General features: G+C 42.8%; 2 protein-coding genes across 2 annotated transcripts; one reads left to right on the top strand and one right to left on the bottom strand.

The window, feature by feature from the left end:
* The first annotated feature begins 6,160 nt into the window (after positions 1-6,160).
* acanb (aggrecan b) lies at positions 6,161-18,735 on the top strand. Its single transcript, XM_058076454.2, has 18 exons — positions 6,161-6,268; positions 11,499-11,577; positions 11,703-12,086; positions 12,193-12,367; positions 12,821-12,948; positions 13,038-13,331; positions 13,427-13,621; positions 13,705-13,879; positions 13,955-14,082; positions 14,166-14,459; positions 14,543-14,650; positions 14,743-14,850; positions 14,963-16,222; positions 16,313-16,471; positions 16,633-16,715; positions 16,807-16,951; positions 17,100-17,282; positions 17,460-18,735. The coding sequence occupies exons 2-18, from the start codon at positions 11,505-11,507 to the stop codon at positions 17,549-17,551; spliced, it is 3,984 nt and encodes a 1,327-aa protein (XP_057932437.2). The 5' UTR covers positions 6,161-6,268; positions 11,499-11,504; the 3' UTR covers positions 17,552-18,735.
* A 2,179-nt stretch (positions 18,736-20,914) lies between these two features.
* On the bottom strand, positions 20,915-24,724 carry hapln3 (hyaluronan and proteoglycan link protein 3). The gene is made up of 5 exons (XM_078793827.1): positions 24,619-24,724; positions 24,033-24,172; positions 22,962-23,372; positions 22,190-22,492; positions 20,915-21,940 (listed from the first exon to the last, which is right to left on the bottom strand). Exons 1-5 carry the CDS (start codon positions 24,711-24,713, stop codon positions 21,663-21,665), a joined length of 1,227 nt encoding a protein of 408 aa, XP_078649953.1. The 5' UTR covers positions 24,714-24,724; the 3' UTR covers positions 20,915-21,662.

Below are 24,724 nucleotides of genomic sequence, written 5' to 3' on the forward strand. Positions count from 1 at the left end.
CTCCTCCCGCACTCTTCTGCTGCCTCCAGCCGGAGGTAGCACGGTCGTCTGCCCGCGACGGTGCTGCCACCCAGCGGTGAACCTTGGTATATCGCCACGCACACAAACTGCCAGTATAACCGTAAAAATAGGATTAACAAAAAAAATACATGTTTTTAATCAAGTAAAATATGCAAATCTTTGTAGTATGATTTTATGATTTCCTAAAAGTTATAAATAGTTATAAATAAAAGTTATGAATAACCATTATGCATTATACATTGTATGTCGTCCATTCATTCGTTTTCTACCGCTTATCCTCACGAGGGTCGCGGGGGGGTGCTGGAGCCTATCCCAGCTGTCTTCGGGGGAGAGGCGGGTTACATCTTGGACTGGAGGCCAGCCAATCACAGGGCACCATTGTATGTCATAGAATTATATTCATTCATTTTCTACCGCTTTTTCCTCACGAGGGTCGCGGGGGTGCTGGAGCCTATCCCAGCTGTCTTTGGGCGAGAGGCGGGGTACACCCTGGACTGGTCGCCAGCCAATCACAGGGCACCATTGTATGTCATAGAATTCTATATTCATTCATTCATTCATTAATTTTCTACCGCTTTTTCCTCACAAGGAAAAAGCGGGGGTGCTGGAGCCTACCCCAGCTGTCTTCTGGCAAGAGGCGGGTTACACCTTGGACTGGTCGCCAGCCAATCACAGGGCATCATTGTATGTCATAGAATTATATATTTATCAGAATTTTATATTATCAGTAGCTAGTAGCTAGCACTATCGCTAGTAGCTATCTAGCGCTATTGCTAGCTAGCTGGTCAATTGAAACTGAACGTTATCTTTACACACGCAATTTTCAAACAGCTTTCATATTAGATGTACTGTTGAGTGAGGTGTTTTACATGGAAAATACACATTTTAATTGGTGAACCTCTTCATTTTAGCCGTTAGCCAGACAGCTAGCAGTTACCAGTGGGAATGGCCCAACAAGCCTTGCATTGATCTCTTTCCTTGGCTTCCCTTTGAGTGACATATCCGGATGGCAGCCAGACTACCTGGTATGGTTGATGGCAGCCTGGCGTGTCGTCAAGAAATCTATCCCATAATGCAACAGGGGGCATGAGAAGCCTGGTCTGTGTCGTACATAAGGAAGTAGTGTTCTCAGCAAAAACAAGCCCAGCAACTTAAAATCTCCCTCCTTCAAAATCTTAGTCTATCAGGATCTATGCTGCATTCAAAATTTCACTTGATATTACGTAATATGTCTTAAAAAAGAGTAAATTAAATGAAGGCAGCAGTGTTTTGCTTGTAACGTATTGCAGTGGCTTGTCACGTGCCTCCGTACAAACAAGTCTTTGTTGTCCTTTGGCTTCTACGGGACAGGAAAAATGAGGTGGAAAGGTCTATTGGACACACTCACAACTTCTATCCATCCATCCTTTTTCTATGCTGCTTATCCTCACTAGTGTCGCAGGGTATGCTGGAGCCTATCCCAGCTGACTTCAGGCCTGAGGCGAAGTACATACACCCTATAGTGGTGGCCAGCCAATTACAGGGCACATATAGACAAACAACCATTCACACTCACATTCATACCTATGGACAATTTGGAGTCCCGGAGAAAACCCACGCATGCACGGGGAGAACATGCAAACTCCACACAGAGATGCCAAGCAGAGAAAGTAATTAACAATATACCTCTGCCAAAAGTGACAAAACAATTGTGTTTGTCAGTTAGTAGGCTACTTCCTGGTTCCTGGAGGATGGTAAACAAATGGGCGGAACCATTACTATTCTATAGGGGTGGTTGTACGGAAACGAATGAGAATGTCACCCAGGCTGGGCCCTCCTATACAGGACTCATTCAGACTCCTTCTTATTGCAAAATCATAAAAAAAAACAGAAAAAAGAAAGTCACATTATTTTTAGGGATATTTTTCCACAAAATGTAGGTTCAACACCAACATTTAATTTTGTTTACAAAAGATTTTACTGTATTATTCTTACTATAAATACAATGTGGCATGATGAAGCATTTTATCTAAAGTCAACATGGAATGAGACATTTTTTCAGGACTCCTCCTACCCTTCAGCGAAATATTTCGTGGGTTGATCCAGACATTTTTGGGGGTAAATGGAGGACCTCCTCCATTTGTGAACAGACATGGTCACCATAGCTGTCAGCGTGTCTCACACATACTCATGTATACATTTAAATTTAGTGAGCACAGCATCGCCAGCAGCCATAAAGCCGCCATTCACGTCCACGGGGCAGGCTGTGAAAAAAAAAACTGCGTCCCTCCCACTTGATGGACTGCAAGAGACTGTGTCAACACAGACGCACACACAGGTCAGGAGGAGATGCTCGGCCAGGACTGAGTGAAAGAAGGTCTTATGTCGGCACACTAACACACTAACACTGTACGTAGCCTTTTATATCCATGTAATGACGCTAAAATGATAAAAATGAATCTAATAATTATAAATCATGTTGTAAAAATCTCCATCCAATGTATTAGAACATATAGGAACATGTTTGTGGTCATGTGATACGCAACCCACCCACCCACAAATGGGAGGGCCCCTCCAGAAATGTTCTATTAAAAACAGCCAATTGTACAAAAATATGATACCTGACATTTGAGTATTTGCTGTACAGAACGAGGTGGTCCTTGTATGTGAAGCACGTGACCACACGTGTAAGACACAGGACAGTAGTACATTCATCGGTCTATATCTGTGTGTGTAAATATATATTTGCGTGTACTTTCTATTTCCTGAGCCGTCAGTGTTGTCAGGGTGTTTCTGCACACATTCATAAGAGGGAATCCTATTGGAGTACTCACAAGTCAGTCTTGTCGCAATCATGAGGTGTGGCAGATGGTTAGGTTAGGTGAAAAAAAAACCACACACGTTCATAAGGAAGCTTTATATGTAAAACCTTACAAGGTCACCCGAGCAGAGCTGACATATTTCAGTGTGGAAAAGCTATCTACTAAAACAAAGATGGAAGTGAAGCAGGCCACTCAAGGGAAAACAGGAAGACTATCTTAACAGATACACATACAACGCATCGACTGTACATTAACTGGAGAACATCAGCTAAAACAAAAAAACACATCACTTGAAACAGGTGGACTAAATCAGTCAAAATTCACCAATCATAAGTTGAGGAATGCATCAGCCCAAAATAGGCCAACATACACACTTAGATGTTTCAGATCATCAAACAAATGTAAATATTAGTCAGTGACAACACATGTGAACACAAAATGCCGTTTTTAAATGAAAAGGCAAAAAAAATTCAGACCATCACACTACCACCACTATGTTTTACTGTTGGTATAATGTTCTCTTATCCGAGTGGTTAGCACACAGGCCACACAGCTAGGAGACCGGAGTTCGATTCTATGCTCGGTCATCTCTGTGTGTTCTCCCCGTGCATGCGTGGGTTTTCTCCGGGTACTCCGGTTTCCTCCCACATTCCAAAAACATGCTAGGTTAATTAGCGACTCCAAATTGTCCATAGGTATGAATGTGAGTGTGAATGGTTGTTTGTCTATATGTGCCCTGTGATTGTCTATATGGCAACCAGTCCAGGGTGTACCCCGCCTCTCGCTCGAAGACAGCTGGTATAGGCTCCAGCGTACCAAACGACCCTTGTGAGGATAAGCGGTATATAAAATTGATGGAATAACCGTAGTTAGTACGTATGTGCTATTTCTGACATCCCTTACAATAACATGACATTATAACAAGAGAAAAACAGGCTGAAAGCTAAATAATAACAGGCAGAGTGTATCATATTGAGGATTGAGTGACACAGGCGGAGGGGGGGATGGAGGGGGGTGGTCAGAAGAGTGAAAAAGTGCGACAAAATCAGGAGGGACTGCTTGACAGAAACAGAAAATGCATTAGCTGACAGGTGGAGTGCATTCAAGTGTTTCTCATAAAGGGAACAAAGCACATCAACTGAACCATAGGTACAAGTGTGTGTGTGTGTGTGTGTGTGTGTGTGTACCTCCCCAGTCCCCTCTGAGAAGAACCTGTGTTGTGTGTCATGATGCCAGCTTCTGGTCATGTTTGCCCTCAGAGCTCGTAAAAGGAAGGTGAGTCATACATTAACGTGTACATACAGTAAGATCAGTATAATGGACAAGATGATGGTCTTATTTTAAATATCATGACAGCGTCAGCATACTGTAGCTGTACATACAGTTTCACATACATTTTAGAGTACATTAAAGCAAAAAAAAAAAGCCACGTGTCGCCATGTTTTCGTTTGAACCTCTGGCCTCAAAGTGTGCGTCACGAGTGTGGCGAGCACAGAGGTCGCATTGACACATCTGAATGGCGTTTTGGTGGGAGACACGCCTCTTTTAACGCTCACGTACACAGGAGGTGGAACACATGCTCGTACAAACACCAACAACTGTCGTTACAGTCATGCTGGAAACTTAAGCAGAGCAACGTTTGGTTTCCAGCAGCCAAATATGGACGTAAGGAAGACTTCAAAAACGTGACAATGATGAAACACCTCATCCACGATTGCACTCGTAACCAAGACGGGTCACATTGGGTTCGAACAGCACTGCCTGTTTAGCGTGACAAAAATATATGATCTCCCGCAATTTTTTATGTTTTTTATGACAACATGCAACATCAAGCATGAGCCCAATTCTTTGGGGAAAAAAAGGCTTCGCTACACATCTTAAAACAAAGCCCAGAGCTCTGCCAACTATGCATCAGACAGCTACAGACGTAGGAGCCACATGATAATTTTGTTTTTCTTCAACACACTAGCTAACCTAGCGTTATGCTAGGAATGTTAGCTAGTGTGACCATATGTCCTGTTTTCATAGGACATGCCCTGTTTTCACATACTGTCCTGGCTGTCCTGGTGTATTTTTTTAAGGAAGCCATGATAATGTCTCGGTTTTCATTGGGTTCTTAAACTAACCCTGAGAGGCTGCTTACTGTTGCCAATAACCTGCAAAAAGCCAAAGAAAAAGCAAGATCGAGGCAGAGAGTTAATTCTCAGACACTTGCCCAGTTGAAGTCTCTTAAGAAAAGGCAACAACAGTTGAAATTCTTTTATAAAATTATTGGTTACGTTCCAAAACTTTACAAGCATTTATCCCAAGCAGTCTTTAGCATTAGCATTAGCATTAGCATTAGCATTAGCATTAGCATTAGCATTAGCGTTAGCGTTAGCGTTAGCATTAGCGTTAGCGTTAGCGTTAGCGTTAGCGTTAGCGTTAGCTAACATTAACATTAACATTAACATTAACATTAACATTAACATTAACATTAACATTAACATTAACATTAACATTAGCAGTAGCATTAGCATTTGCATTAGTATTAGTATTCGAATATCACTATCTAACTATATCACAGTTTCCATACATCCATCCATTTTCTGTACCGCTTATCCTCACTAGGGTCGCGGGTATGCTGGAGCCTATCCCAGCTGTCTTCGGGCAAGAGGCGGGGTACACCCTGGACTGGTGGCCAGCCAATCACAGGGCACATATAAACAAACAACCATTCACACTCACATTCATACCTATGGACAATTTGGAGTCGCCAATTAACCTAGCATGTTTTTGGAATGTGGGAGGAAACTGGAGTACCTGGAGAAAATGGGGAGAACATGTAAACCCCACAGAGATGCCAGAGCGGGGAATCGAACCTTAGTCTCCCATCCTACGCGCTAACCACTCGAATCATAATTAAATCATAACTTAGCACAGTTTTGTGGTTGACTATGGCTTATTATTAGTTCAAAAATATTGAAAGAGAAGTAATATGTAGTATTGTGGTCACTTGGTATCAGTAATGTCATGACACATGAGGTTCAAGTCCATTACCTAGCCCCAGTGGCCCCCAGGTAAATTGAGTTTGAGAACCCCGTGTTAATCATTATACCTGCAGCACTTTGAAACTTCATCAAGTCCAGCATCCAGGCTAGATTTTGGAGAGACCACTTCCACACCACTATTGTGAGACTGCAACTGATTAAAACATTTGTCATGATTGCATATCTGCATCAGTTTGTACACAGCTTGACCTCAGACATGGCAACATGGCAAGGAAGGAGCATCTCCCTCACCCTTGTCCTTTCCTCCATCCCTCCCTCCTTCCCTTCCCTCCCTCCTCTTTTCCAGCATCTAAATGTGTGGTAGCGTTTGAATAAAGCTTCTTTCTGCTCTCCTACACAGGCAGGAGCCAGAGGCCCCCACAGTTACTGGCACCGGGAGCTTGCAGAGCATCAACGGTACGTTTGCCGCTCAATACCGGGAATTAGGGTTTTTTTGGGAATGGGAATGGATCACTAACTTGTTGATTGTCATTTATTTCAGTAATTTATTTAAGATGTGAGTAGATTGATGGTGCTGGCTTGTAGGATTTGGACTTTTGAGCTCTTTTTTTGCATGAAAATGTTATTAATTATAATTTAAAGACATGCAAAAGTGGTGAAACGGTGCTGCGTCATGTGATGATGGTTTGATTGTTTTGATGCCAAATTCTTATAAAAGCTAAAAATGTTTCACGAATCAATAGCTGGTTTCTTTGACATGAATATTTCATACAAATATTCATCATGGTTCCACTTTTTTTTCCATATCTGACTGAAAACTAAAAACTTTCTGTGCGAAGCACCTTAGCAGTCTTACAATGTTTCTCCATGGAGGCGAGGTCCCGTTGCTATGGTGACATCGGGCTCCTCGGCTTCCTTTTGTGAATTACAATTTGGGGATTTGAGGACTGAAAGGACTTCCCGGGGCAAATGGCTACTAAATGGACACCGATATTGCTAACTAATACTGCATAGTACCTGTGGCGTGTTTTGTGTACATTACATACAGTACAGTATATGTGACCATGTGACCACCTTTAACCACCTGTGTTTTTTCTCCTGCACGCCTGTTCCACTGTACAAGAGTGTGTGTGTTCTCAAGTATAAGACTTACAGTATGTCACATACACACACACACACATTTCCTATAGCATCATACGTGCGCTGCCACACATCACCTGGCTGATCTGTGAGTGTTGCTCTATGTGTGTTCATATCAATGTCCGCTCTGTTCTGCCGCCCTCAAGGGTTTGTGAAGGGTGGGGGGTGGGGGGGGGGTTTGTGGCGGTGGGGGTGCATCCCCTCTCTGGATTCCCGCCCTGTGTTTACCTTGGCAGGCTTGCACCCCTCCCAAAAAGCCCTGCCCCTGTCCGTAAGCTGGAACAAACCAAGGCCTCATTGGCCGTCACCTCGGCCGAGAGCGGAACATACCACAGTGACCGGAGAGGAGAGCCGCCCCCGCCCCCCGCCCCACCCCTCAATGAATGAACGCACTGTAGGCAGAAGGCTCATAGTTAGTATGCCTCTAAAGCAATATTCCTCATAAAGAGCTTACATGGTTTCAACTACGTATTTTGGCCTCCTTTGTGGAAGATTTGTCTTTGGTTGGACGGGTTGCTGCCACACGAGAGTGTGAGGATTCTCGTTAGTTTCACGTTACTTTTGGCAATCACCGTCCCAAAGAATGGAGAATATAGTAGACATTTTGTGAGGAAAAAACAGACGCAAAGCAAAGGTACCAGAATAAACTTGCAATAATGCAAAAACACAATTTTGTGAGGAAAAGGTCTAAATCTTATTAGAGTAAAATCGTAATGTGACAAAAATAAATGAGTTAATTACAAGACTAAGGCAACGTTACGAGACTAAAGTCGGAATCACAAGCAAAAAAGAAACCATAGAACAATAAAGTTTCCATTTTGTGAGAAACAGCAATGTAAAGTTATGAGAATAAAGTTGCAAAAAAAACACAAAGTTACCAGAAATTAGTTCTTAATTACATAAATTGAGTCCTAATTGTCCAGTTACAAAATTCGAGAATAAAGTCAAAATGTTACAAGAACCAAAAAAAAATGCAAATTTGAAGAACAAACAGTCATAATTTTGCAATAATAAAGTGGAGAACAGGGCGGCACGGCAGTCTAGTGGTTAGCGCCAGACCTCACAGCTAGGAGACCAGGGTTCAATTCCACCCTCGGCCATCTCTGTGTGGAGTTTGCATGTTCTCCCCGTGCATGCTTGGGGTTTTCTCCGGGTACTCCGGTTTCCTCCCACATTCCAAAAACATGCTAGGTTAATTGGCCACTCCAAATTGTCCATAGGTATGAATGTGAGTGTGAATGGTTGTTTGTCTATATGTGCCCTGTGATTGGCTGGCCACCAGTCCAGGGTGTACCCCACCTCTCGCCCATAGACAGCTGGGATAGGCTCCAGCACCCCGGCGACCCTCATGAGGAAAAGCGGTAGAAAATGAATGAATGAATGAATGAAAGTGGGGAACATTTTGTAAGGAAAAAATGGCAAAATCAAGCAAGTGTTAACGTTCCATGAATAAAGTCTGAATTTGAACGAAGTTCTAAGTTGTAATTTTGTGAAGAAAAAAGAATAGAGTCAAAATATCATGAGAAATACGTTGTAATGTAACATTTGTATAAAAACAGTTTTAGCAATAAATTGTCAAAAGGTTAAAATGACAAACATTGACATAGCTCATATGAGTAATTATTATTGTTATGTTGTTACTTGGTTTAAATAAACCCAGTTTGGATTCCATAATGTTTAAAAGGCGTCCATTTCCATTTTAACCTAATGAGCCATTTTAGAGCAAGTAGCAAGAAGAGGGTTGACTTTGTGTTTATTATTGGAGAGACCTTTGCTTTTCTTGTGTACTCCTCACCGTTTCCATCTCCAACTCGGAAAAACTTTCACTGTTCCTTGTTGGAATGTATTTTTAGTAAAGACTGTAAAAGGTTTTTTTTAAAAGCAGTCAAAGAAAGAAAAATACATTTGGTGGAAAGTTGTCCCTAAAAATAAGAGGACAACATGGAGTCAGCTGTTGCACACGACGTCATTGGTCAACAAGGCTGTCTGTGTGGCGTTTCCGAGCTAACGTTCCCTCCCTGATGGCAAATATTGCTCCTACTTGTGTTCCCACTTCCACGCTCGCACAACTTCGTCCTCTTTTTTGCTGTGTCACTTCCACTCGTTTTCCAGCAGACTGCCCTCCTGTGGTCACAATCTGTCAGTGCGTGTTCTGCGAGTAGGCGTGTCCTCCAGCACAAGGACACTACAGTAGTGAACTATTCAGAGTACACGTCAGCCTTGTGGAACCATGAGATCAAATAAGCCATGTGGTAATCACCGACTCCCCTGATGTGGTTTGGAGTCAGTGAATGCAGCATTGAATGATGACTACGGATGTTTGTATACGTTTGGCTAAATGGTTATTCAGAGAAGGAACATATACATCAGAGGTCTCAAACACGCGGCCCGACACTAGTTTGAGGCCCCCGCCTTGATATGAAAGTTTAATGTTAGTGCGGCCCGCGCAAGTTTGATATGGATGCTGTATGGTATCATGTACCCAGAAAAAATTATTACGTTTGATTAATGTTCATGTTAAAGGTTAAATAACTGTTAATAGTTATCCTCCCTATCCGTGTGGAAGTGGTAAGTTTTTGGATATTTAAGTTTAAAGGAAATAACTTGAAGGCTACCGTTTAGGTCGCTAGCTCTCTAGTTTGCGAGTTAGCATGTGTCTCAAGGCCCTGCAGTTGCGCAATATGTTGTAAATAAAAAAAGTATTAATGTGACTATAGTCGTGTTTTGTCATGTCTACAGGGCTCTAATAATGCTTTGTTCATTTTAATCAGAAAAAAATAATGTGGTTTCTTAAGTTTCTATTATTTGTCGTTTTATTATTATATTTATTTATTTATTACTGATTGATTGATTTTCTTTATTCTTGATTTGTTTATTTATTTTTCATATTATTTTGTACAGAAAAATAAAAATTAAGATATTTGAGAACAGTGGAATGTTTTATCAGAGCTTTTATTGTAGAAAATCGGAACCAAAGCACTGAAAAAGTTTGTATATTTTTTTGTTTTTAATAAATGCGTTTTGTTTTTTTTTGGAAAACCTGATGCGGCCCAGCCTTGCCTAGACCCTAGCTCCAGTGGCCCCCAGGTAAATTGAGTTTGAGACCCCTGATATACATACCTTACATATATGCAGTACTAATACACACAAAATCACAGAAGAAAATAATTTTTAAAAAATGCCATTGGATAAATAATATAGTCATGGGAGAACATAAGCCAAGTCAAGTTTGTTGATATATAGCAAAATCACAAAAGAGTCTCAAAGGACTTAAAGCTGGCAATAATCGACGACGCTCACTGATGTGAACCCCCATCCGGACAAGAAAAAACTCCAAAAAAGAAACCTTAAACAAAATTCAACAGTACGTGTTCCTCATTACTGTGTAAATGACTATTGCTGACATTGAGTAACACATGTTTCTGTACTTAGTTTAATGCAGACACAATTCAGCCAAACATCCAAAGAACTTCTGACCAGTTTCCCTTTTAAAAGTGGGACAAAAATCTGCAAATCTATTCAAGCTCACTGAATCATTCTTCGCCCTCTTATTTGGGACACTGAAAAAAATTCCTGTGCTCGGCGACAGAGTGACTGAAATGATATTAGAGACGTCATAAAACTTACTGAGTGGATGTGAAGTCCATTCAGAATAACAGGAAGGTCAATGTATTATGTAAATGTAAATAATTATGCAAGGTTTTATCTTGATCAGGGGTCTCAAACACGCGGCCCGCGGGCCAAATGTGGCCCACAGGACACAAGTTTGAGGCCCCCGCCTTGATATAAAAGTTTAATATTAGTGCGGCCCGCGCAAGTTTGATATGGATGCTGTATGGTATCATGTACCCAGAAAAAATTCTTACGTTTGATTAATGTTCATGTTAAAGGTTAAATAACTGTTAATAGTTATCCTCCCTATCCGTGTGGAAGTGGTAAGTTTTTGGCGATTTAAGTTTAAAGGAAATAACTTGAAGGCTACCGTTTAGGTTGCTAGCTCTTTAGTTTGTGAGTTAGCATGTGTCTCAAGACCCTGCAATTGCGCAATATGTTGTAAATAAAAAGAGTATAAATGTGACTATAGTCGTGTTTTGTCATGTCTACAGGGCTCTAATAATGCTTTGTTCATTTTAATCTGAAAAAAATAATTTGTCTACCCACCAACTATATGTGGGTTCTTAAGTTTTTATTATTTGCCGTTTTATTATTATAATTATTATATTTATTACTGATTGATTGATTTTCTTTATTCTTGATTTGTTTATTTATTTTTCATCTTATTTTGTGTAGAAAAATAAAAATTAAGATATTTGAGAACAGTGGAATGTTTTATCAGAGCTTTTCTTGTAGAAAATCAGAACCAAAGCAAATTCATTTTTCCGTTTTTAATAAATGCATTTTTTGGTTTTTTTTTTGGACAACCTGATGCGGCCCAGTCTCACCCAGACCCTAGCTCCAGTGGCCCCCAAGTAAATTGAGTTTGAGACCCCTGATCTTGATGAATGTTTTAATACGGGTTTTATCAAGCGCTTTTCATTTCTTTTAGGTAAAGATGAACTCCCTGCTTCTGCTGTGTACGTCTTTGCCCTTCATCTTGGCAACAACATCATTTCAACATCAGGATGGTACAACAGATATACACTTACTGACAAAAATAATATCACGTTCAATAATAACTAGTAAAAGATGTTTAATGCCATATAACTCACAGAATCCTCAAACAAATGAAAGTGATCTTTTTTTCTGTCAGAAAAAGATGGCACATTGCGTGTCAGCATCCCACTGGAGATGCCACTCCGCCCCCTACTGGGCGGCAAAGCAGTGGTGCCCTGCTACTTCCAGGACAACACTGTGAGCGACCCCGGCGCCCCGACGATTGCCCCACTCTCCCACCGCATCAAATGGACCTTTGTCACCAAGGAGAAAGTCAGCACCATTCTGGTGGCGTCGGAGGGCAAAGTTCACGTGGAGATGGAGTATCTGGACAGAGTCACAATGGTCAACTACCCACTTGTGCCCACTGACGCCAGCTTGGAGGTAACGGAGCTGAGGTCCAGAGACTCAGGAACCTACCGCTGCGAAGTGATGCAAGGGATCCATGACAACTCCGACACGGTAGACATCCAGGTTCAGGGTATGCCATCCAAGCTTGTAGCTTTCCGTTTTATTTTGGAATCAAGGTCCAAACTGTACCAAACAGAACGATATTCCTTCTCAAGTCTCGTCTGTTTGACTCCCAGGTATTGTGTTCCACTACCGTGCCATCACCACTCGGTACACTCTCACTTTTGAGAAGGCCAAGGCTGCTTGTATCCAAAACAGCGCCACCATCGCCACCCCGGCCCAACTGCAGGCAGCCTACGATGATGGATACCACCAGTGTGATGCCGGATGGCTGTCGGATCAGACTGTCCGGTAGTATTCATGGTCTTCTTCTAGTCTACTGCATTTTCCTCACGAGGGTCGCTGGGGTGCTGGAGCCTATCCCGGCTGTCTTGGGGCGAGAGGCGGGGTACACCCTGGACTGGTCGCCAGCCAATCACAGGGCACATATAGACAAACAACCATTCACACTCACATTCATACCTATGGACAATTTGGAGTCGACAATTAACCTAGCATGTTTTTGGAATGTGGGAGGAAACCGGAGTACCCGGAGAAAACCCACGCATGCGCAGGGAGATAATGCAAACTCCACACAGAGATGGGTGGAATCAAACCCTGGTCCTCCTAGCTGTGAGGTCTGCGCGCTAACCACTCGACCGCCGTGCCGCCGGCTTCTTAAATACCCAGGAAAAAACAGCAATAGGATTGGATGCTTTTCTTCTAAGTCCAGGTACTGACTCCCCTGTGTCTTGTCCTTTTGAGATACCCCATCCATGAGCCTCGGGAGGAATGCTACGGAGACAAGGAAAACTTCCCCGGCGTGAGAACCTATGGCGTGAGAGACATCAATGAGACTTATGATGTCTACTGTTTTGCAGAAAAGATGGCAGGTACATTTATTGACAGGATGCGCACCACCTAACCCTGCAGAATACTATGGTTTCTACTGGTTTAACACCGACTGCGTTTCTCCTTGCAGGCAGAGTCTTTTACTCGATGTCCGTAGAGAAGTTCACCTTCGATGAAGCCAGCGACCAGTGCACCAAACTGGGCGCCAGGCTTGCCACCACCGGCGAGCTTTACCTGGCCTGGAAGGGCGGCATGGATGTGTGCAACGCCGGTTGGCTGGGTGACAGGAGCGTACGCTACCCCATCAACATCGCCAGGCCTCAGTGTGGAGGCGGACTTCTGGGAGTCAGAACAGTGTACCTGTTCTCCAACCAGACAGGATACCCCTTCCCGGATTCTCGTTACGATGCTATCTGCTTCCAAGGTACATGCTTAACATTTGATGGGGGTGTGACAGGTACAGTGTGGAAATCTCCGTGGGAAAGGAACATGGAAACAAATGGGATATTGTCACAACAGGTAGCGATGACGAAGGTGCGGTTCCTGGTAGAACCACTCTTTTCCCTGAGATCATCAGCATAACCCCAGCACCTGGACTTTATCCAGGCTTCACACCCATTCCTGATGGTCAGGAGATCAAGCATGGAGGTGTGGATATTCTCACCCCGAAGTCCGTCACTCCTACATTCACAGATGCTGCAATGGCACCCACTGGTAAAACCCCGGAGGACCATCAACCATAACCATAGTATTCCATAGAGTCCTTAAACCAAAATTTTTGCTTTCTTCACACATAGGCGTCGTGTTCCACTACCGCTCAATTACTGGTCGGTATACTTTGACCTTTTTTGAGGCCCAGCAAGCCTGCAAGAGCATTGGAGCGGTCATTGCCAGCCCCCAGCAGCTGCAGGCAGCATTTGAGAAAGGCCTTCACCAATGTGACGCTGGATGGCTTGGTGACCAGACTGTCAGGTAATTTCAGGACTGGTTTACTACTCGGAATTCAACAGCAGGGGTGTTATTAAAAACCCGTAAATCCTCTGTTAGGTATCCCATCGTATCACCTCGAGATAACTGTGCCGGTAACCTGCTGCACCTTCCAGGAGTCAGATCATACGGTCTGAGGCCAGACTCGGAGCGCTATGATGTGTTTTGCTATGTGGAACGTCTCCAAGGTGAGACCCATTCACGCCTGTGTTGTCAACACCAAATGTATATTTTAGTCCTGCATTTGAACTCTTCAATGCTCTCAACCAAGGTGAGGTCTTCTTCACTAGCGACTATGACAGTTTCTCCTACGAGGAAGCCGTGCAGCACTGTGAGAACCTCAACACCACACTGGCCACGACCGGACAGTTGTTTGCCGCCTGGAACCAAGGTCTTGATAAGTGCCGCCCAGGCTGGCTGATGGACCGCAGCGTCCGCTATCCCATCACAACTCCCAGATCTCACTGCGGCGGCGGCCAGGTGGGCGTGCACATCATCTACGCTTTCCCCAACCAGACAGGTTTTCCTGATGAGCATTCCCGCTATGATGCCTACTGTTTCAAAGGTAGGAAGTACTTAGTTCTGTGGTCAGGTTAACAGGACCTACCCCAACTTCACTATCATGTTCTTTGATTCTGTGTTGTACAGCTGAAAAACCTGCAGTTGACAGCAACAATGAAACCATTTACGACTTGTTACTGACGACGGATGTTATCAACAAGACAACAGTCGCAGTTGATCACTCCACTCCGACTAGTAAGATACTTGTAGACCTGCGTCTAAACTTATTGTTGTTTTAGTCAGTGTTAAGGTTGTTGATGTGGCCCTTTGTGGTTTTTGTCCTCTAGTTGAACCTACCGTGGGCTACAATGACACTGAACCAAGTCTAAATGTTACCGACATAGAAGAGATGATTCAGAAGACCAACACCACGACACATCTAACTGTTCCTACTGGTAAGATAGATGGAATGGACAGCGTGGATAGAAACTGGGTCTTGAATGTGTATTTATCGTAATTTCCAATTTAAAGTCATGAATGTATCTGTGTCTGCATCTTGACCTGCAGTTCCTGTTGATGGTTCTGGCTCTGGTTCTGGCCTTGGATCAGGCGATCATTCAGCCAGTGGTGATATCTCAGGGGAGTCCAGCACCACCAGTGGGAGCGGAACCTCCGGTTCAGGAGTGGATGTCACCTTCAGTGGGCACACGGACATCTTGTCTGGAGATCATTCTGCTTCTGGTGATCCACATGAAGCAGAGGGTGGAAGTACAATTATCTTCACATCAGGAGAACCGTCCAGTGCATCGGGATCTGGATCTGGATCTGGATCTGGCTTTGTTACATTTGGATCTGGATCCGGCTTTGTTGCATCAGGATCTGGATCGGGCTTAATTACATCAGGAGATGGTTCTGGCTTTGTTGCATCAGGAGCTGGATCTGGTTTCATTGCATCAGGAGGTGGATCTGGCTCTGCTGCATCGGGAGCTGGATCTGGCTTCATCTCATCAGGATCAGGTTCAGCCAGTGGCAGTGGAGACATGAGTGGCAGTGGCGGTGACATACTGATCAACACACTGGACGGAAAGGAGGAAGAACTGTTGAACCCGACTCTCACTGAGCAAGAGCTGGGTAGCGGTGTCTTGTGGACTTCGGGAATGTCTGGATCAGGAAGTATGTCTGGATCAGGAGACATTTATGGATCTGCTGATCTGTATGGATCAGGAGTTATGTCTGGATCGGGAGGGATGTCCGGATCAGGAGGCATGTCTGGGTCGGACATCAGTGGATTCTCCAGTATCTCCTTCATAGACAGTAGTGGCATTGACCTAACAGTCCTGCCATCAGGAGAGCAGGAGTTGTCTGGATATCATCCCTTTGCATCAGGCTTCCCCAGTGGCTTTCCAAGTGGTTTTCCAGCTAGCGCTTCCGGCAGTGGTTCTGCCTCTGGCCAACCTTTTCAGACGGATGGTGACATCATCTTTTTAACAGAAGATGGGATAAACGAGGTTACTATTTCTCCACCAACACACCATCCAGAAGAAGGACGGGGCGTAGTAGAAATAAGTGGCCAGGGAAGTGGTTCTGGAATCCACCTTCAAAGCTCAGGCAGTGAGATGCCGACAACTGCAGGGCTTTCCGTAGCTCTCCCTCCTGGATCGACCATGACCTACCCAGACTATACTGGTCAATCAGGGCAAGTTGCAGAGGCAGAGGAGCCAACAATCATCATTGTAACCCCAGAGCCTACTAACATCAGTCCAACAACAGTGCCATCAGTTTCACTGGCAACCCCCGCTGTGGTGGAGCAGCCAGAAGTTGAAGAGGGTATGTGGATTGAGGCTAGTTTAAGCATATATACCGCCACCCCCTCTTATTTTCAACGTTTTCAAGGCCAAAATGATTCTTTTTGTGCAGCTGTACATGGTTGTCCTGAGGGCTGGTTGGACTTCATGGGAAGCTGTTACCTCCACTTTGCAGACAGACACACCTGGTCAGAAGCTGAGCAGCGTTGCCAGGAGATCAATGCCCACCTGGTCAGCGTCACATCTGAGGAGGAGCAGAAGTTTCTCAACTGTGAGTTATACCATTTGGTAGGACGATTGGGAGTCAGGGGGGCAGAATGATTGGCATAAGGGCCTCCTAGAGAATGAGATTCAAAGCTTGATCAAACAACACGTGTTATCAGAACAAACGCCTCATAAACTAAACAATCGTTTTCGCTCTGTGGTCCACAGCCAAAGGTCAGGACTACGAGTGGATCGGTCTCAATGACAAAGATGTTCAGAATGAGTTCCGCTGGACCGACGGCAGTCCCCTGGTCAGTCGGATAGACTGATGCATGTTTTATGAGTTTTACCGAATGTTAACGTTATTCAATTGTACAATTTTACAATTTGCAACGTCCCTAGACGTACGAGAACTGGAGGCCCAACCAACCTGATAACTACTTCAACTCCGGAGAGGACTGCGTCGTCATGATCGGACATGAGGGAGGCCAGTGGAATGACGTGCCCTGCAACTACTACCTTCCCTTCTCCTGCAAGACTCAGCCTGGTAGGAACTAACCCCAATCAGCACAACTACGTTGTCAGTTGCAAAACTAGCAAAAACTAGCAAAAACTAGCAAAAACTACTTAGCAAAACTACTTTCCGAACGAAGAGGTCTTGTTCTCATGTTATCTGATTTTATCCTCCTTCCCAGTGAGCTGTGGGGCACCCCCTGAGGTGGAACACGGCGCACCGTTGGGCGTCACACGAGAGCGCTACCCAGTCAACTCAAAAGTGCGCTATCAGTGTCAGGCAGGCTACACGCAGCGCCACCTGCCTGTCATACGCTGCATGGAGAACGGGGAGTGGGAGAAGCCACAAGTCAAATGTACAGAAAGTGAGTTTTCTACGAGTGTACTCATGTACTTAAGTGTACGGTCGAATTACCTTTGACTTATGAACGATTTGTTAGAAAAATGATGTCGTATAGCCGCATTGTTCAATGCACACGTATAATGACGATGGTACTGTGCGTATGACATCATCGGCTGCTCTTCCCTCCGCCCTCCAACAGGTGGCGCCAACAGCAACAGGCTACACAAAAGGTCCGTGAGGAGCAGCAGAAGTAAAGCAGTGATCCGACAGCAGCACAGGAAGACGCTCTGAGCAGGACTGTAAAGCGCACAAGTGAGAGTTACAAAAAGGAACCCTGAATGGACACCTATGCTAATGCCCGACCAAAAATAATCGCATCTCCCTGTCCCTTTTCCTCCAGTGTAAATACAAACAGGAAAGCACATTTAGATGTTATTTATAGAGTCTAATTTATAGCTGTGATCCATGCACAACTACTACAGGAGAAATAGGATTTATTTTTAAAAAAGCAAGAAGCCAATATGAAAGTGTTATTGATAGCAGGTGAATCCTCTCATTGCGTCAACCTACTTTATTTCTAGATCTTTGTTTGTGTTTGCTCTCAAGTGACGACTGTGATTCTCAAGTTCAATTCTCTCTTCTAGCACAGGATTTTATTACATAATAATAAGACCCATAATAATAAGTACCCTTCTATAACACCAAATTTTCATTGATGTTTAGGAAAACAATTTGCGTTATTCCCGTATTTTCTGGACTATGAGTCGCTCCGGAGTATAAGTCGCACAAGGCCAAAAATGCATAATTAAAAAACATACATAAGTTGCACTGGAGTATAAGTCGCATTTTTTGCAGGTAATTTTATTTTACAAACTACTTGACCAAAACAGACATTACATCATCTTGGTTATTCAGCTACACCAAAAACAGAACAGAAAAGGTGTCCAGTGTTTATGTAACGTAAACAGTTTTTTAATTTATAAGTCGCTCTGGAGTATAAGTCGCAAGAACAGCCGACCTATGAAAAAAAGATAGTCCAGAAAATATGGTAATTGAAGACTAAATTGGCTTAATTGTTTTTGTATGTTAGTGTCACAGTAAACTTGAGATTGTGTTTGATGGCCCCACTCAAAATTGTCTTTGACTTTTCTGAATAAATGTACGCTAGTTTAGCTGAAGAATCAAAATTGTCTTCCGAGTTTACATACATTGGTTCACCGAATAAACGTATGCTAGTTTAACTGATGACACTCAATTGACGTTACTGTTTACATACCTTAGGTTTATCGGAAACTCAAAATTGTGTTCAATGTTTACCGTAAATTCCAGTGTAAAAGCCGCATCCGCTACATTTACACCTGTGCATATATAAGCTGCACATGTCTAAGTCATAAAATAGCATATTGTGGGGTCGATGAGTTCATGAGGATCAGGCAGCTCTTTATTTTACAGGAGCCAATCATGAGCTATGAAAGAACTCAACCAACCAACTCAATCAACCCGTTGGAAATTGCAAGAGGTCATTACTCAATATAAGGATCTGGTTCACAGTGTCATCTTACAAGAAAACACCAAACTCATCACACAGCAACTTAACAGTCAAAAGGTATAACTAAGAAAAATAAGTACCAATATGAGTTTAAATGGGGAAAAATATATATTTTTAAGTTTTCCCATAAGGCATTGCATAAAACTCAAATTGGTACATGTTTGTATATTACATTATATATTCCCTTTAAGTTGTTATGTGATGCATTGAGTGTTCTTTGTAAGATGACACCATGAATCAGACTGTTATATTGAGCAGCACGGTATTTAAACAACTAGTAGTAGTACTAGTAGTAGTAGTAGTGGTAGTAGTAAAGCAGATGTCCCAACATTTGAATTTAGTGATAAATTCGCCGCACCGCTGTATAAGCTGAAAGGGTTCAAAGTTTAAGGAAAGAGCAGTGGCTTATACACCAGAAATTACGGTACTAGGTTCAATAAATACTGTAAATTGTCTTTGACATTTCTGAATAAATGTACGCTAGTTTAGCTGAGGACTCAAATTGTCTTTGCTGTTTATGGTCATTGGTTCGTGAAACGATTGTTATGTTCATCAAAGACTCCAAATTGCCTTGGACATTTCTGAATAAACATACGCTAGTTTAACTGACGACTCTAAATTGACTTTATTATTTAAGTACCTTAAGTTACACATACGTTTGTTTAGTCTCATACACAAATTGTTTATGAAAAGACATACGCTAGGTTCTTTGATGCAAAATTTCTGCTTTGTTGACGACTTCAATGTTGACTTCACTCTCATGTAGTTCAAGATCATGTTTTGGTACTGCAATTTGCACCTCAGCAAACTCTGAAGGGCACACACTGCAATAATCGCTTTAGTCTGTGAATAAAAAGAAGATATACATAAAAATAGTTACTGTTAGCTGAGACCCGTCGCTGGCTCCACGCATGGGACTCACTGTAAATATTTGACACTACAAACGTGTGTGAACAGCAGGATCTGTCAGTAACTTTCATCAAGCATACCGTTTATTTAATCCTGAACTATCCTGTGTAGTTTAGTTAAACAGAGTAGAACAAAAAAAATGATGTTTTTAGTTGACAAAGCCAGTTACGGGGGAGCGGGGGGGAGTGTCAATCCTATTGGATGAATTTGAGAGAATGAAGTGGTCAACAATGTTGGTTTTTGGTGTTTTAAAATGTGTCCCTATTTGCATGAGAGAGCAAAAATATCACACCCGACGTAAGCACCCCTCCACAAAGCAGGCAAAATATTGTACATGTAAACAGATGAAATGAACTTTTGCTTGGTTTATGTTGTCACACTGTAAAGACAAAGTAAAAATGTATTTAAAGTGTTTTATGGAGGGAAGAAACAGAATGTGAAGTTGTATGAGACTTAAAGGAAGAAGTAATACATCAAGTAAATACAGGTGATAAAAATGAAATGTGAGGAGAAACTGTTGTTTCTGTTTCTCATGACCCTGACTCGAGCCAACAGTGTACTGTACTGTGCTGCACCAAATAAAACCTGGAATCAACCACGTGTTTGTGTCCAGTCATTGTCCAAATTGTGCTACAAGTCAACAAAGAGGAAGCTGAATTTTGTAGCAACAAGTTGTATATGTTCATGAAAGGTGGTATGTTTATAAGGAACAGTCAAAAAGTTTGAAAGAAACCTATTTTTTGTCTGCAGAGTATACCACTTACATATTTTATATTTATATATAATTTGTTTCCTTGTAGCAACAAGTTGTATATGTTCATGAAAGGTGGTATGTTTATCAGGAAAACAGTCAAAAAGTTTGAAAGAAACCTATTTTTTGTCTGCAGAGTATACCACTTACATATTTTATATTTATATATAATTTGTTTCCTTGTAGCAACAAGTTGTATATGTTCATGAAAGGTGGTATGTTTATCAGGAAAACAGTCAAAAAGTTTGAAAGAAACCTATTTTTTGTCTGCAGAGTATACCACTTACATATTTTATATTTATATATAATTTGTTTCCTTGAAAAAAACATTTTTCTCAAAAATCTTTTCTATATATATATATATGTGTGTGTGTGTATTAGAAATATATATATTTTGGGATTATACATAAATGTGAGTGTTCTTTTTGTACCAACTTCCTGCCGACTCTCCCCTTTCGTTCTCTGGCATCAGCGGCATTATGAGCTTTAAATTTTCATTGGAAAAAAACAAATGTACATGAACAGCAGCAATTTTATTGACTTGTATAAAATGATTTAAAAAAATGCACAGACATACATTTACTGTATAGTGTATAAAAAAACATGCGTGGTCTCACATTGGACACATAAACAAGGACAATGGCATACATTGTTGGTAGGAGCCCTTTATAGACGTACACTTCCAATATGTACTTTTCATGTACTTCTGTCATACTGGCATAAATCCTTAGCTTGTAGTACAGCACTACTGTAATGTCCCTTTTCATTTCAGGAAGTGAAAGTTCATTTTGCCCTATGGTGGTCTAATACCCTTTTCCAGCGCATGGCACCCGGCTCTACTCACTACTGGTACTACTACTAGTACTATTTCTTGTACTTGCAAACATTTGAGGACAGAAACACATGCTAACATTAGCTTACTCCACAGTCTCCACTCAGCTGCAGCGCTCCACTTTGGTGCTGTCTCCTCGTGGATAAAATGTCCTCTTCCGTTGTTATTTGTTAGCATGCCTCCTTTTTTCACAGCTTCAAGTGGCTAGTTCAGCCCAAACTGAGGTGAATCAAGTCAAACTGGTACCATGCACTGGAAAAGGGTGGTTACTGAATGGTCACAGTAAGTTGTAGGTGGATGAGAGCAATGGACCCAATAAAGCCCATTTGACAGCAGGCTAAAGCTAACGCTAACAGAGCCTCTACCGGTAACAGTAGACGCCAAACTTCTGGTGCCGTGGGGGGAACCCAAAGCTCCGCACTCCAGGTTCAGGTGGTCCGCAGTTAGCCCGCGGCTTGGTGATGGGGTAGCGCACGCTGCCATCAGCCAACCACCCGGCGTCGCAGCGGTCCATTCCCGTGAGCCTCCAGGCGGCGTACAGTTGGCCCACTTTGGCCATGTGACTGGAGGCTTTGGTGCAAGCCTGGACCGCCTCTGTAAAGTTGAGCTTGGACGGGTTCTGCAGGAAGTAGACCGTCCCTGTAGCAGGAGAACATCAACTTTACCATCCATAGTTTAAAACAAATGTAATCATTCATTCATTGTACACAATAAAATAAAACATTAATGTTCATATACAGTATATACAATTTTTTAAAGTGTTCTGAATACATTTTAAATATACATCTCGTCATTAACTAAAATATCTATGAGGCAGAATAAATATTTTGACATTAAAAATACTTGGATATAAAAAAACAATACATGTTTTAGAATATAAACAAAGACCTTTGACAGAGGCAGAGAAACAGAAGGCGTCAAAGCGGTGCAGGAGGCGGTGGCGTGGACCGTAGCTGCGCACACCGGGCTCCAGGTCCGAGCCCCCGCAACCGTCGCGTGGCGTAGTGATGGGATACTGCACGGTGCCGTCGGCCAACCAGCCGGCGTTGCACCAGTCCAGGCCCTCGTCCCACGCTGTGAACAGCTGCTCAAAGGTGGCCAACGTGGCGTCCTGGTCCTGGCATGCCTGCTGTGCCTCCAGGAAGTTGAACTGGTAGCGTCCTTTGTCTGAGAAGTAGGGAAACACCACTCCTATGCAGGAAAACAGATAATTGGCATTATTGGCTTGTGTTGATGTGGGCTAAGACCCACCCCAGTTGTGAGCACTTTGATGTTACAGTAGGTAACCTGTTTTTTTGGTTACTCGGTCAGCATATTAAAAGCTAACGCAAAACTAAACACAGTTCTGGAAAGCCCTTCATTTGACATATGACTCAATGTACTTTGTTGCAATTAAATGTTTCACCTTGTTACTTGTTAGAACTTTGACCTACATCATCTCCTCACTGCCAAATTTGAATCAGCTGAGCAGCTACCTATCTTCTTCATATCCAATTAGTTTGGAGACAATTGGATGAAACCTGCTAAATAAATAATTTTTTTTGCGTTTGCTGCATTTCATATTGCAGTGACTTTGACCTTTGACCCAGGCTTTTATGCTTTCATCTGTGAAACCCTCTGAAATAGAATAAATAGTTACGTCATCGAACCAATCACCAACCTCGCAGCTCCAGCTCCACGGTGACGCTCTCATCCTCCAGGCCGTCAATCACCTCACATCGGTACCGTCCCGTGTCGTTGAGGCGCAGCTCATTGATGACGAGCGACATGTCACCTGGCGCCGAGCGTCGCAGCCGCACGCGGCCCCGGAAGCTGCCGTAGCTGCGGTGACGGTTGCCCATGGCAACCATCACCTCCGTCTCCATGGAGAATGCGGCGGCAACGGCCGGGGAAGCGGGCGCGAAGGAGGCGCCGTGGGCGGGCAACCATGACCACTTGACCCGTGTCCTGCGGGGGGCGCTGAGCTCGGGCACGTAGTGGAAGTGGCACGGGAGCGTGACGCTGCTCCCTCTGGTGGCTGACACTGACGGCTGCGGGGACTCTACATGCAGACGCACCCCGTTGAAGTAGACTTGAAGACATCGGAGAATGGTTTATTTTAATGAGCCCCTCTATTGCAAGGTGTATAAAAACTTTATTTTAAAGAAGTGTATAAAAGGTCTGCATGTATGCCTACACATTTTGCCAATTTTGTCCCATTTGACGCTCAGATTTTTTTATATACTGTAAATTTACTTATAGTACGTCATGAATACCTGTACTAGATCCAAGACTACTGTGAAAAAACACTTGGCAGACGACCGGAGCTCTGCCAACTAGCTGTGATGATTTTGTTTTCAGTAAATAAGCTGTTCTAGAAATATGTTGCCAATGATGTGTTGTGATGTTGCACTGTTGTGTTAGCATTAGCTCACATAGCTATGTTACTGCTGCTAACGTCTTCTATTGTACGTGATTTAAGGCTATTACGTTAGACTGGACAAGTCCAAAAGTGTGTAAAAAGTGGATATACTACATAATAGTGCTTCTTGGAAACCCACACTATCTGAGACAGGTGTGAACAAACATAGCCCATTAGCATTAAAGCTACACACTCTGGGCTTCTGACATCAAAGCTAGATTTTGTAAAACACACTTTCAATACATGATTGTGGGAAAGTTATTCATTCAATTTTAGTGAAAAATACAATATGGAACCTTTAAAAAAGAAGAATTTAAGAAGAGGACCCACTCTCTCCATTGCCGTTGCCATTGGTGACGTCATGGTAGTAGAATCCATTGTTGTATTCAGGCATCCTGCACCACGAGGCAGGTAGTAGTTGTACTAGCAGGCAGGCGGCCAACAGGGGGCGCAAGAGACCGGGCATGACGCTTTAAGAAAAGCATTCAAAAACTAGAAGGCTTATTTTGTATTCTTCAAAAATATACACATTGTTTATAGCACTATACATCAATTAAATAATTAAAATGATTGTTCACGCACACGCGAGCATAAATTAAGCACTATCAAACATCAAACTTGTGAAGAAAATGTGAAGAGATGTCTGATATATCAAAATGTAAAATAAAGAACACCAAAGTAATGTTTTTACTCAGTCCACTGGTGTTATCATCGTCATATTATTTTCTTCTTGAAAAGTTCCCGAAAGAAAACATCTCTTCAACGATGTCGTATTGGCAACTTTTACACGAGCATCTGTGCACAAATCTGCTGCTATTCAGATTAAAATGTCTTTTTTTCCTTCACTTCAACTTTTAATTCAAGCTACTCCCAATTTAAAATATACATATATAGGCAATTACAGTAATGGACTCACCAGTTTAAGAGGAGAATGTGGGAAGACTCGCTGACAGCCACTTTGTGTGTGTGTGAGTCTGTGTGTGTGTGTGTGTGTTTGTGTGTTGAATTCATTTCCTCCTCCT

Source organism: Doryrhamphus excisus, linkage group LG1 (genome assembly GCF_037039965.1).
Source record: "Doryrhamphus excisus strain RoL-2023G ecotype Guam linkage group LG1, RoL_Dexc_Guam_v1.1, whole genome shotgun sequence".
NCBI classification, from domain to species: Eukaryota; Metazoa; Chordata; class Actinopteri; order Syngnathiformes; family Syngnathidae; genus Doryrhamphus; species Doryrhamphus excisus.